This window comes from Mus caroli, unplaced genomic scaffold (assembly GCF_978045245.1).
Source record: "Mus caroli unplaced genomic scaffold, Mus_caroli_1 scaffold_9, whole genome shotgun sequence".
NCBI lineage: Eukaryota > Metazoa > Chordata > Mammalia > Rodentia > Muridae > Mus > Mus caroli.
This window is the reverse complement of record NW_028227264.1, coordinates 92315273-92327999: the sequence shown is the minus strand read 5'-3', so window position 1 is coordinate 92327999 and position 12727 is coordinate 92315273. Positions and strand designations below refer to the sequence as shown.

The 12727-nt window shown below is 41.2% G+C and overlaps 1 protein-coding gene across 1 annotated transcript in view; it reads left to right on the top strand.

The window, feature by feature from the left end:
- The window catches only part of Cfap54 (cilia and flagella associated protein 54), a 284591-nt gene that overhangs the window by 239180 nt on the left and 32684 nt on the right, over positions 1 to 12727 (top strand). The window contains exon 65 of the mRNA XM_021174289.3: positions 6919 to 7025. Coding sequence (XP_021029948.1) covers positions 6919 to 7025 — 107 coding nt within the window. The remainder of the gene's footprint in view (positions 1 to 6918; positions 7026 to 12727) is intronic.

Sequence of the window (12727 nt, the reverse complement as noted above, 5' to 3'; positions counted from 1 at the left end):
ATTAGATGCTGGTATCATTAGGGTAGGTAACAAGGCTTTGTCCATAACAGTCATGTCTGACAGTGAGCAAGGGCTTCATGAACTGGTGTGGGAAGGTAGATGTAGAGTCCCAACCAGCAAATTGTGATTTGAGGTGGATAATTTTCCTCAAGACACAAGAAAACAGGCAGAACATGCTTTCTCCTTTCTCTTACCTTGGGTCCATTTTTTTTTCTTTAACAGTGAACATGTGTTCAGGTATGTGTGTGTTTCATGATAAAAGATGTAGTGGCTGACAAAAGATAAAACCTAAGAAACATTTTCTTAGATGATCTTCTCAGATCCCAAATTCTTAACTTTTTGGAAGGTATTTCTGACAGTTGTTTAATTGATTTAGATACTGGTGTCTCTGTGCATTCATCTATTAATTATGTTTGCATGTTGATCTAGAGATGGGTGTCGGGTTCTGAGACTAAGAAAACCTTAGATCAGTAGTTTTCAACCTGTGCGTCATGGCCTCTCAAAGACCATCAGGAAACACAGCTATTTACATTGTGATTCATAACAGTAGCAGAATTACAGTTATGAAGTAGCAACAAAAATAATTTTATGGTTGGGGGGTCAGCACAACAGGAAGAAATGTATTAAAAGGTTGCTGCATTAAGAATATTGAGAACCAGTGCCCTAGATGGTAGTCACAGTTAGCTCTGGGTAGAGTTGGATGCATGACAGCCATTTGTTTCTTTTTACTTGACAGCAAGTATATGAGGTAGGTGAGATCCTTAACCCCATTTTATAGAAGAAAATACTGAGACCAAGAATGGAGGACTGTCAGGTGGCAAGGACACAGACTGGAGCCATCTAACTCCAGAGTATATCTGCCTAAGAAAGCAAGAAACCACTTTTAGTCCTGGATGATGTCTGTAGGTATTCTTAAGTCTCAGACAGGATAAATGAAATCACATATCTGATTTAGCCCTTCAGATGTTCCGGGAACTATAAGGGTCATTTGCATGCCATGATAGATTCATGTCACCCCATCCATTTCTATTTACTGACTATTTAGACACAGATATCCCAGGCAAGGATGTTGGGGCCAATAAATAGAAACCCCAGGATAAGGTGGAATTCCAATAGGAAGGGTTTTATTGTTGTTTGTTTGTTTCTTAAGAATTCAGAGACACAACTTTCTCTAGGTAATGAACTTCAAAGGTAGTTTCAAGTTTGTTGCTTAGAATATCTTAACTTCCTAAATATAGGAAGCAGAAATCAGACTATCTTATCTGAAACAAACAAACAAGCAAACAGAACCAAAAAAATCTTTAATAGAACATAAGAGAACCACACAAAAGTAACCTCTTATATTTTTGTTACAAAATAAGTAATTCTTCAACAGTTTAGTACCTTATAGAGACAAAAATTAAATGGCCATTAGAGAGATAAATCTAAGGAACCTCCCAGATACTGTTTTTATAGACATAGTGAAAAATTGCTGCTTCCTGGCAGATATGCAACCACAGCGCAGCTATGAAAACATGTCCCCAGAGCCAGAGGTTTGATGACTTGGATTTGTCTAAAGTTGGACCAGAAAGTTTTGATCTTTAACCTACCTCATCCTCCTTTAGCAAGCAGAGTTGTACTTTGTGGTTCCAGATGAGCTCCAAATTGTGTTGATAAGGGAATCAGCTTCAAGGTAAACATTCATTAGGAATGACAAGTGACAAATGACAAAGGTGTGTTGGTTCATTTGTTGTCAACTTGATACAAGCTGGAGTCATTTGGGAAGAAGAAATGTCAATTGAGAAATTGCCTCCATCAGATTGACCTGTGAGGAAGTCTTGGAGGGCATTTTCTTGATTAACAATTAATGTGTGTGGGCCCAGCTTACCATGGCTGGTGCTACTGCTGGCCAGATGATTCTGGGGTGTCTAAGAAAGCAAGGAGAACAAGCTTCAGGGAGCAAGCCAGTAAGTAGTACTCCTCTGTTTCAGCTCTTGCCTCCAAGTTCCTGCTTGAGTTCCCTCAATGACAGAGTATGATGTTGAAGTATAAGCCAAATAATCCCTTTCTTCTCCAAGTTTCTTTTGGTCATGATATTTATTATAGCAATAGCAAGCAAAGTAGGACAATTAGATGGGTGGCTATAGATACTAAGACCTAATTTCGTCTCCTCTATTGATTCAAAGACTGTTGTGTTAGTATATGTGGCTGTAAAGTCCAAGGCCATATCTTAAGATCATAGAAAACTGAAAATAGATAAGCATGACCATACTCAAGAATTTTAATCAGGCCAGACACTGAACACTAAATAGGAAGACTTCATCTGGCCAGTGAAAGCACAACCTTGAATAGAAATGGACCGTCAAGGTACACAATTAGTACAGGATTTAAGCCATGCTTGGGGACAAGAGACGTGGAGCCAAGTTCCTTTCTGGAGGTCTTTATGCCTTTAACAAGGGCTATGGTATTCTTAGGCTGTGTATTCAAGACCAGCTCAGTCTAGAAGAATAGCAAGGTAAGAGCTAGGCTTCCTGTGGTTAGTACCTGTGGTGTTACAGGCATCATGTGATTGCCCAGGACTTTCCACTCCATTGTCTCTGGATTTGAAGTCTTGATTGAACAGTTAACTAGATCTTGGTCCTCCTGCTGACAGGTCCCAAAGCTACTAGGTATATAGTATAAGCCAATCCCAAGGAATGAGATGGTTGAGTCTACAGTTTACAGACAAGGAGGCAGAAACATGGCTGGTTAAAGAACTTGCTCAAGATCACAAAGGTAGTTAATTAGGGTTTCCATTGCTGTGAAGAGACACCTTAACCAAGGCAACTTTTATAAAGGACAACATTTAATTGGGCCTAGCTTACAGGTTCAGTCCATTATCATCAAGGCAGGAGGCATGGCAGCATCCAGGCAGGTATGGTGGTGGAGTTGCTGAAAGTTCTACATCTTGTACCAAAGGCAAAAGGGGGAAGACTGTCCTGCAGTCAGCTAGCAGGAGGGTCTCAAATCCCATCCATTCCCACAGTGACACACTTCCTCAACAAGGCCTCACCTCCCAATGGTGCCACTCCATATGGGCCAAGTGTATTCAAACCACCACAGGTACTAAGTAGGGGAGGCACAGGCTTACACTAGTCCATACTCATTACAACTACAAGTTTGTTTGGGATTCAATGATGTGATGTTCTGATCTCACACTGTCACATATCCACTGACTGCAGCAGTTTGTGCCAAGTTCAGGAAGAAAAGGCTTTCAACCTGTATGAAGCTGCAGGCAGGTGTTGGCCTGAAGAGGAAAATCATTGGCATGAATATGAATTTGCACCTAAATGCAAACTTCTCATTCACACACTTACGGCCACACTTCAGTGGCCCTTAACAGAAATGCTGAGAGGTTCAGAGACACAATGATATTAATTGCACAAATACTGAAAAAAAAATGCCCCAAATCATAAGAGAATATTCTTGTCCTCAAGAATCTTAAATTCTTCTCCTGAAGTCATAGCCAACACTTACAAAGCAAGAGCAAACAGCAAAAGGCAGTGTGTGGTCTTGGCCAAATCTCTCAGGGAGATTTCATCATCTCATAAAAACTATTTTTCTATATTTCACATAAACCAGATAATTTAACACATGGGCAGCACCCCTTCATTATCTCTACCAAGCTTCCATTCCTATTGAGAAACCTGATCCCATCTTTTTCTGGTCTCTCTTCTCTTCCCTCCCCCATTCCTTTCTTTTTATAGAATGGTTATTATAAGATTTTTATTATCACACGGTGCTTCAATAGGTTACAAAAATATCTGCCAACTTGCACATAGATTTTCTTTCTTAAATTTTAATTTAAATGATTTATTAATGTTCCATATATATACATATCACATATATTTATTTGTATTTGTCTATTCAATAGTCCCTTTGAATTAAAGAATGAAATTTTTTAATTAATCAGGGTTACAAATGTGTACTGTCATGCATGTATTCACAAATAATTTTGAATTTGTTTATATTGACACTGGTATTTTTAACTAAAAAAAAAAAAAAAAAGTAGAGCTAGAGAGTTGGCCTGGTTGGCACAGTGTTTGATGTACAGACATGAAGACCTTAATTGAAACAAAATTCTTGTGTGACAGAGGACAAGTGGGTTTATAGGAGGATGCCTGGGCTCACTGGCTAGTTGGTCTAGTCACACTGGCAAACTTCAAGCTCAATAGGAGACCCTGTCTCCAAAAAGGAGGTGAATAACAACTGAGGGAAGTGTCCAATGTCAGCCTCTGACTTCCACATGCATGTGCACATCCCAATATTCATGTGAACATCGGCATATGCATCTCCACTCCACAGAGAGACAGACACAAACAGTTTTAGTAAAATACAGCTAACAGATCATCAATCTATAAGCCAATGCTCATAGTAGGGTCTCAGAGTTGCACAGGTACTACTGTAACCACTTTGACACTGTTCCCCATATAAAACTCTGAATCAACATCAGTGTCCCTTCTCATCGCTCTGTACCACCCCCTATTACTACTCTCCCTGCCCAAGCAGTTATTTCCTTTCTGTCCCTATGCTACATTATTCTAAATACTCATGAAAAGTATCCTCATATTGAACTCAAAATATATTCTTTAACTAGCATCTGAGTGAGGCCAGGCAGGGTTTGTGTTGCTGTATCTGGCTTGTTTAACTCCACATTCTGTCTTCTAGGTTCAATTACAGCCCAACAGTCAGGATTTCATTTTCAAGCCTGCACAGTGTTCTATTTTGAGTGTGCTTTCTCTACCCATTCACATGTTGATGGTCACAGGTTGAGCCCACATCCTAGCTGTTGAGAATGGTGCTTAGTTACCCACCAGAGTGCGGTTATCGCTTTGATTGACTGATTTGCTTGCCTTTGAATGTATACCGAATAGGATACTGGGTCTTTTTCTGTGACTCTGGAAGCTATGAGATCTTTCTTCTGTCCTATGAGTGATGAAATTCTATGGTGTGCCTTGGTATAACCTCCCATACATTCTGCTGGACACCGATGACACACTTCTCAACTTGAACATCATGTTTTTAGTCTGTAGAGCTGTCATCTCTTATCGGGGTCTTCCCTCTGGTTATTTCTGTACACTCTTAAAGTTCTTTTATTCAGAGAGTGAGCCTACTAAGTTCAAAGTTTACCTTCCTTACCCTTTTCTCACTGTTACCTATGACTTGAATTTAGGATTTACTTTTCAGGGGGAGACAGATTCATCTTTGCGCTTTAAATATCTTGTTGCTTACTTAGCTGTGACAATGTATTTTATCCTCATTATTTTTCCCACTTAAGCAGCCCATGGACACACCAATGCCATGTCCTCTCTCCCTCTTCTTTTTTTTCAGGGACTCATTCTCTCTTTCTCTCTCTCTGAAGGTTTGTTATGATCACTGATAATTTCTTCTGTTCTATCTTAGGTCTGATCCTCTGAGTTCCTTTCTTCTGTTAGTTTTGGTTTCTGTCTTTCACTTTCCTTTCCAGTGGACCTTTGGCTATCTGATTATGTTTGGGGACACACTGAAACTGAAAACACACAGTGCCAGTCTTATGGATGCTCTATTGTAAGATGACTGGAGGGAGATCTAGCAGTTTATTGGAGGATGCTGAATTGCCAGTGTCAGTGAGTTTTTTTTTTTTTTTTCTCTTTAACTGGCCAGTGATCCCAGAGAGAATGTGCCCACATTGTGTTGTGGTTGAGCATGTAGCTATCTCTTATTCATAATACATTAACTCCAATATTTCCCCCAGCACGTAACTCCCATAGCTAAGGCCATGAATATAGATAGTCTGATTTAACATTTGCAGTGTGCCGAGTGTAGTTTTCACCCAGAAGCAGTGTCAAAGCACATATTCAATCTCCCCACTTGGACAGAGGAAGGGATCTGGTGAGAGGAGCTCTCACATTTCTATTTGCAGTCCCACCTGCCCTTGCCTTCACGATGTCTGGCTCTCTAATCTTGGGCATTTTTCACCTTTTCAAGTCATGCCTGATGTTGGCGATCCCTTTGAAGACACTTAGGATGCAACCTTCCCTCTCTTCTGAGTCCCCCAGATGCTCTCTGTTCTTCAAAGTGCTGCTAAGTCCCATCTCTTTCACTCCCTTTTCTTTTTTGTCTTTTTGTCTTTAAATCTTAAAGATATCCCTTTAGTCTTTCCTTTGACTTGTGTGGAAGCAGAGATACGTGCGTGCGTGTGCCTGACTAGTCAGGTTTGATGGTCAGCTCTAGGCTTCTGCTTTCTAATCTCTAAAGTGAAGGATTCACATTCTGTGAATCCACAACTGTTAATTTTGGATAGAGTAGACACTTAAGAATTATCCAAATCCAAGCAACGGGGAAATTCCTAGGGCATGAGTCACCAAGAGAATCCCTCCTCTTAAACAGGCCTATGAAGTTGTGTGGAGTTGAAATAAATGGGGAAGAGAGGAGTGTGGCTGTGTGGGAGTGGGTAACCCAACTGAGTGGGAAGGTGTATCTACTGAAAGTAATAGGAGGTAGAGGTGTATGCTCACTAGGTACCTGTGCTTATTAAAGAGGCCCTGCAAATGCTGAAATTTAAATATTTGCAGTGCAAAACATTACTCCAAATAGCACTTATTTTCATGGCATTATATTTGTACATTTTTGTCTAGGTGAGGATGTTGTCTCTAGAACTCACTATATAGTCTAGGCTGACTAGGAACTCCCAATTATCTTGCTTCTGCATTTCATGTTCCAGGATTCCACGGATGTGTTGCCATAACCGAATTAATGCATTTCTCTTCACAGTGAATTGAAAGGAAGGAAACAAACCACAATATTTCTTTTCTACAGAAAAAGTGGTTAAAATAAGGTACCCTTTTCTATAAGGAATAATGGTGGGATGTTCGGTTATGGTTCTGATGTCTGTTTTTGTGTGCTTTTATGTTTCTTTAGGTTTTATTATTATATGCATATAACCTGAAGCCCCTGAGGATTTTAGATATCAAAGTTCCTACTGGCAACAGCCTGTACGTTGGTACCTCCTGGATTCCACTGAGGAGGCAAGTAAATACCATTCCCCGGAAGCCAGCTGGGGATGAAGGAGGAGAAAACTTTAGTCTAAATAGTAGTAAGGGAAGGAAAGAATTCCCAGAAGGCAGAAGGTTTACAGACTCACAGGCAAAGTCTCTGGATCTCTGTCATTTCTCTGTCTGATATGCGTTCATAGTAAAAGCCTCAAAGAAGCTAGGGATGGAGGGAATATATCAACACAATAAAGGCTATATTCTACAAACTTATAGCTAATACTCTACTAAATGGGGAAAATAAATACCCACTCAAAGTATTTCTCCTAAAATCCACAAGACAGGGATGTGGATTCCTCTCTTTTTCAATCCGTCCTCTGTTCTCTGAACTATAGCAAGAGGAAGAAACAAAAGAGAGGATGCTATTGGGAAAAGTAGTCAAATTATCCCATCTACAAACAATGCGATCTTGTACAATGGAGATACTAAAGACTTAAGGAGAATAACCCTGGAATTGATATGCACTTTTAGCAGAAGATCAGTGATAAAGGTTATCACAATACCCGACTTCAAGTCATGCCATGGAGCCATGGTCCTGGCACAAGCAGCCGTGTGGATCAGTGGAATGGAAGAGAAGACCCAGAATTCAACCAAGGAAGCTAGAGTGTCTTAGTTAGGGTTTAACCACTGTGAACAGACACCATGACCAAGACAACTCTTATAAAGACAGCATTTCACTGGGGCCGGCTTACAGGATCAGAGGTTCAGTCTATTATCATCAAGGCAGGAACATGGCAGCATCCAGACAGGCATGGTGCAGGAGGAATTCTACATCTTCATCTGAAGGCTGCTAGCAGAATACTGGCTTTCAGGCAGCTAGGATGAGGGTCTTCAAGCCCATGTCCACACTGACACACCTACTCCAATAAGGTCACACCTCCTAATAGTGCCATTCTCTAGGCCAAGCATATTCAAACCATGATATAGAGTCACCTGAGTTTGGACAGAGGTGCCAAAAGCATGTAATACAGAAAAGGCAGGGTCTTCAACAACTAGCACTGGGAAGACTGGATATTTGAATGAGAGAGAATGAAACTTGATCCACATCTCTCATCCTGTTGAAAAAAGTCAAATTGGATCAACTCCAAAACCACCAGAGAAAACCACTGGTTAACATTTCCAAGTGTAGGTAAAGGACAAGAGTCTTTTGAAAAAAGATTCCAGTTGCTCAGGAAATAACATCAAAAACTGGAAAGTGAGATTGTGTGACATTAAAGGCCTTCCAAATAGCAATGAGAACAGTCACAGGAGTGGAGAGATAGCCTACAGATTAAGAAAAACTCAGAGAGCTATGTACAGGACAGAGAATAAGTATCTAGACATAATAAGAAACTATCCCCCAAACAATCCAATTAATTTAGGGTAAAAAGTGTGGGGGGGTGGGGAGGGTCTCTCTCTCTCTCTCTCTCTCTCTCTCTCTCTCTCTCTCTCTCTCTCTCTCTCTCTGTGTGTGTGTCTATGTGTCTGTGGGTAGGTCTTTCCTTTCTTCTACCCAACCATATTTTATATTGTTTTCCAAATTAAAAACCCTCTGCTTTGGCCATGCCTATTCTTCTCTTTCCATCAAGCAGGAAAGATCTCTAATTTTTTTTGTCTTGTTAAATATTGTTTGTTTATTTTCTGTTTTCCTCTCCTTTTACCAAGTTCCTTGTTTGGGGGTTTAAAAGAAATGTTTTAGCTTAGCTAATTGTTCTTCAACTCAATGGCTCACTGCCCTGGGCTCCTTCTGCCTCCATTTCTCCCCCTATAAGAGGAGAGTGGTAACATCCTCTTCCCTATCTCTCTGATGATTGTTAACCTCAAACATGGCAGATGAACAGGAGCAGGGAAGCTGCCAGCACAGGTGTCTCTGGTACTTGGTCTCTGCCCCACTGGGCATCTGGTGAAAGCTGTGCGGATGGAGACCCACCGCCTCCCTGCTTCTCCCAGAGAGCCCCATTCTCGCTCCATGCTTTTCAGATCTCAGAACATTTTGGCATTCTCATGAAAGAGAATAAAACAGGAGCTTGTCTCGAGAGTCGGCAGACCTCCAATTATTCAGTCAATAGTCTTCCTTTTTTTTCTCCCTTTTCCCCTTAAAGCAAAAGAAAAGTGGGGAAGCTAAGCATATGCCATATACCAGCATACGAAGCAGCAAAATCAGGGTATTGGAATTTACTTATACCTCGTAAATCCTGAAACACTGCAGGTGCTTAATTTTTTTTATTTTTCAGAACCACATGATGAACATAAAGATAAAACCTGCAGAGTAGAGAGGCACCAATGAGAGGCTTCTCTTAAAATTTTAATTACATTTAATTTAAAAATAGAATTCTTTTAAAACTGCTGTGCTTATGATCGCAGTAAATGACTCAGTCAGGGACAAGCCCTTGTCCCTGAGCTCATCTCAGTGAGTGGCCTCTCTCTCCTGACTCAGGACGGTTTGATGTGTTCTGATGGCTGTCAGCTCTTGTTCACTCATTGAAGGCAAAGCCAGAGTTTCTGGGGTAGAGAAAACTGAGAGGACGCCCCCTCTCTTTGGTACCTCCTTATTTCTTTCTTAAGTTCTCCTTGGGGAAGGCACCTTTCAATTGTTTTACTTAAAGCCACAGAGGGGAAAAACAAAAGACATGTTCTCAGGAATCTACAAATAAAAGTACTGATTAATTCTAAGTGGGCATTAAGCCTTTGGGACAGGAATCAAGTTGTCTGCCCACCCTCCCCACCTTTAAACCCCACGTCATCATTTTTCATCTTCATCTGTGTTTCTGCTTCCAACTGGGTCCTGTCCTCCAGTCCCTGGCAGAGAAAGAGAGAGTGCCCAGCATTAGGAAGAGTAGAGCCTTGGGTAGCTACACAACCCAGGCAGGATTATGCCTACAGAATACTTGCCTATGGGGTCAAGACAGAAAGTGTGAAAGCTGGAATGGACACTGGCCTTGGTGGTGTTGTTGTATATTTAATAACCTATTAATTCTTATTATGACCCTGCCAGCCTCCCCCTCCCCAATAATTGAGACAGAGTCCTATCAATTTATTTAATCAGCTTTAGAGCAATTACTGGGTAATTACCCCTAAATTATTTTTCTACATTAGACTGGCTATTTCCCAGATGTGCTGCCCAAGTTACTCATCAATAGTAGTTCTGTCTGTGCTGGATTCTCTCTATTAGCCCATTTCCTGGTTCTCTATCCACCCCCAATCCACACCCTCATGCTCAGTGGTCCCTACCTGCTATCTCCAGGAAACCTAAGCCCTACCTACCTCTGTTCTCCCCAGTAGATGGCTGCCAGCCACTTTTATGTAACCAGTCAGAGAGCCTTGGCAGGCACAGTTTAGCATAAGTAGACAGTGTGTTCCTCTAGACTGCAACCGGATTGGGGCCAGTATTAAGCATTTGAATCCACAGCAGCATCGGTTCAACCTGCAACACCCTGGGGACAGAGAGGTGAAGAGAGTAAGCTGAGGGAAGCAACAGCTGGCAGGAGAGAGAGGAGGGTCAAAGCATTAGTAATCAGGAGGGCCAAGCCCAAAGTAGGCAACTAGCATCCCTAATGCTATCCTTTCTAAGCAAGGCAGCAGAAAACCTAGGGAGAGGTCAGGCCCGCACCGCAAAGTTCAGCAGACTTTGCTGGGTACTGGGTCACTCTTAAGAGAGTCATCTACTCTGGACATTTACTCTGAACAAGGCATTATGGCCCCTGGATAATCAGGACGAACCTAAAACCCACTGTCAAGGATTAATTTATTCGTACAACCCCAAGTATTATAAGAGAAAGCTAAGCATCCATTTGAGGTGCTAAGGATAGAGTACACAGCTTTGAACATGCCAGGCAAGCATGTTATTGCAGAGATGCCCCTCAGCCCTATGTGGCTTTTGAAAAGACACAAGAATGTTTTCTCTAGGTTTAAGAATGAAGAATGGGTTTTAGGACATTCTCTTCCCTTCGTACTGTTTTATAGTTAAACATATACAGTTATGCTGTTCTCACCTTAGAAATGTTCTATGAGTTACAAGTAGTGGGTTTAATTAGTTCAGTCTTGGCAGAGAAGAATCTCCCGGGGGATGCTAGCTGACTTGCTGGAAGGTTCAGGGATAAAGGAAGGACCAGGATATTGGTAGGTTCCCTACCTGTGAAGGAGCCTACTAGGACTCACCAAGTCCTGCTCTCTGCAACTCAACAGACAGCTCTCCCAGCACAACTGGATAGTATCCACTTTTGTACTGGGCAAGTTTCCCAAACAAAATTAATGACCAATCTTTATGTTTTAGTTGTTACCTTTTAACAGAAAAATGCAATACAGGATGCTTACTGAATATGAAAAAAAATATGTGTATATAAAATGTGACATGGACTACTATTTGATTTCTGCTTGACAGTTTGAGTGTGTGTGAGTGTGTATGTGTGTGTATGGTGTGTGTGTGTGTGCATACATGTATAGTATGTATGCATGTAGTATCAAGGAGAGAATCAAATAGTACTCCATGTCACAGGTAGAGACTCTGTGGAAGATTGGAGAATTAAAGTTTCTATGTATAATCTTTGGCTACTCTGCTCTTGGATCATCATCTCATTTTGCATAATAATGTCCTTCCTTGAGTAGACCCATGTATATTCATTCTGTTCCTGCAGGGTAGAGTCACTTAGGGGCCATGCAGGTGCTCTTGCTGAGCCTCTTCCAAGTACAAGCCTTTGACCTCCACTGCACTGGTCCTTCTGCCCTCAGAGCATCCGGTCTTCAGTGACCTTAAGCCCTTGACATTGTCCCTCTATAGCAGCATTGCCACTGCCTTCTCTGCCTCTGCTTTGCCTCTTGTTTTTCATCTTTCTCAATTTTCTTCAACTCTCTCTGCCCCTACCAGCCCCCCCAACACACACACACACACACACACACACACACACACACACACACACACACACACAGAGAGATTCAGAGACACATTCACATAGATGTGTATAGAGACATAGATACACATGGACATAGATAAACACGTAGATACACAAACACACAGAGATACATATACAGACATAGATACACACTCACACACACATGCACACAGAGACACACAGAGATACACAAAGACACATAGCAGAACACACCCAGCATGCACACTCAAACACATCACACACACAAACACACAAAGTTACAAACACACTGAAATAGATATACACACAGGCACAGACACACATATTCATATGTACACACATAGACATAAAAACACATACAGAGATACATATACCAGCATAGATACACAATCAGACACACATATGCACACAGTCACATGCACAGACAAACATGGTAGAACACACACACACACACACACACACACACACACACACACCTCTAAAGTATGCAAACACTGCCTGGCCTTTTCAAGTTCTGATTTGTTATAGTTTTTGCCTTGTGTCAGCTGGACAGCCGTAACATGCCATCAAGATCTATACAAGAGTGAATCTCCTGTTGGCTGATTAACTGGGGTTTCTTTGCCTATATAAATATGTATTTTCATATTTGGAATAATTTGAGTAGGTATCTTCTGACATTATGCCCTTTCCATGTTTTAACATCTACTATCTTGAGTACACAAATAGATATAAACATTATGAGTGTGTTTCTTTGCTGTCTCTTTGCTCATGTTTGTGGAATGAAGGAATGATTGAGTAGATGATATTTGGGGAATACAGACACCTAACTCT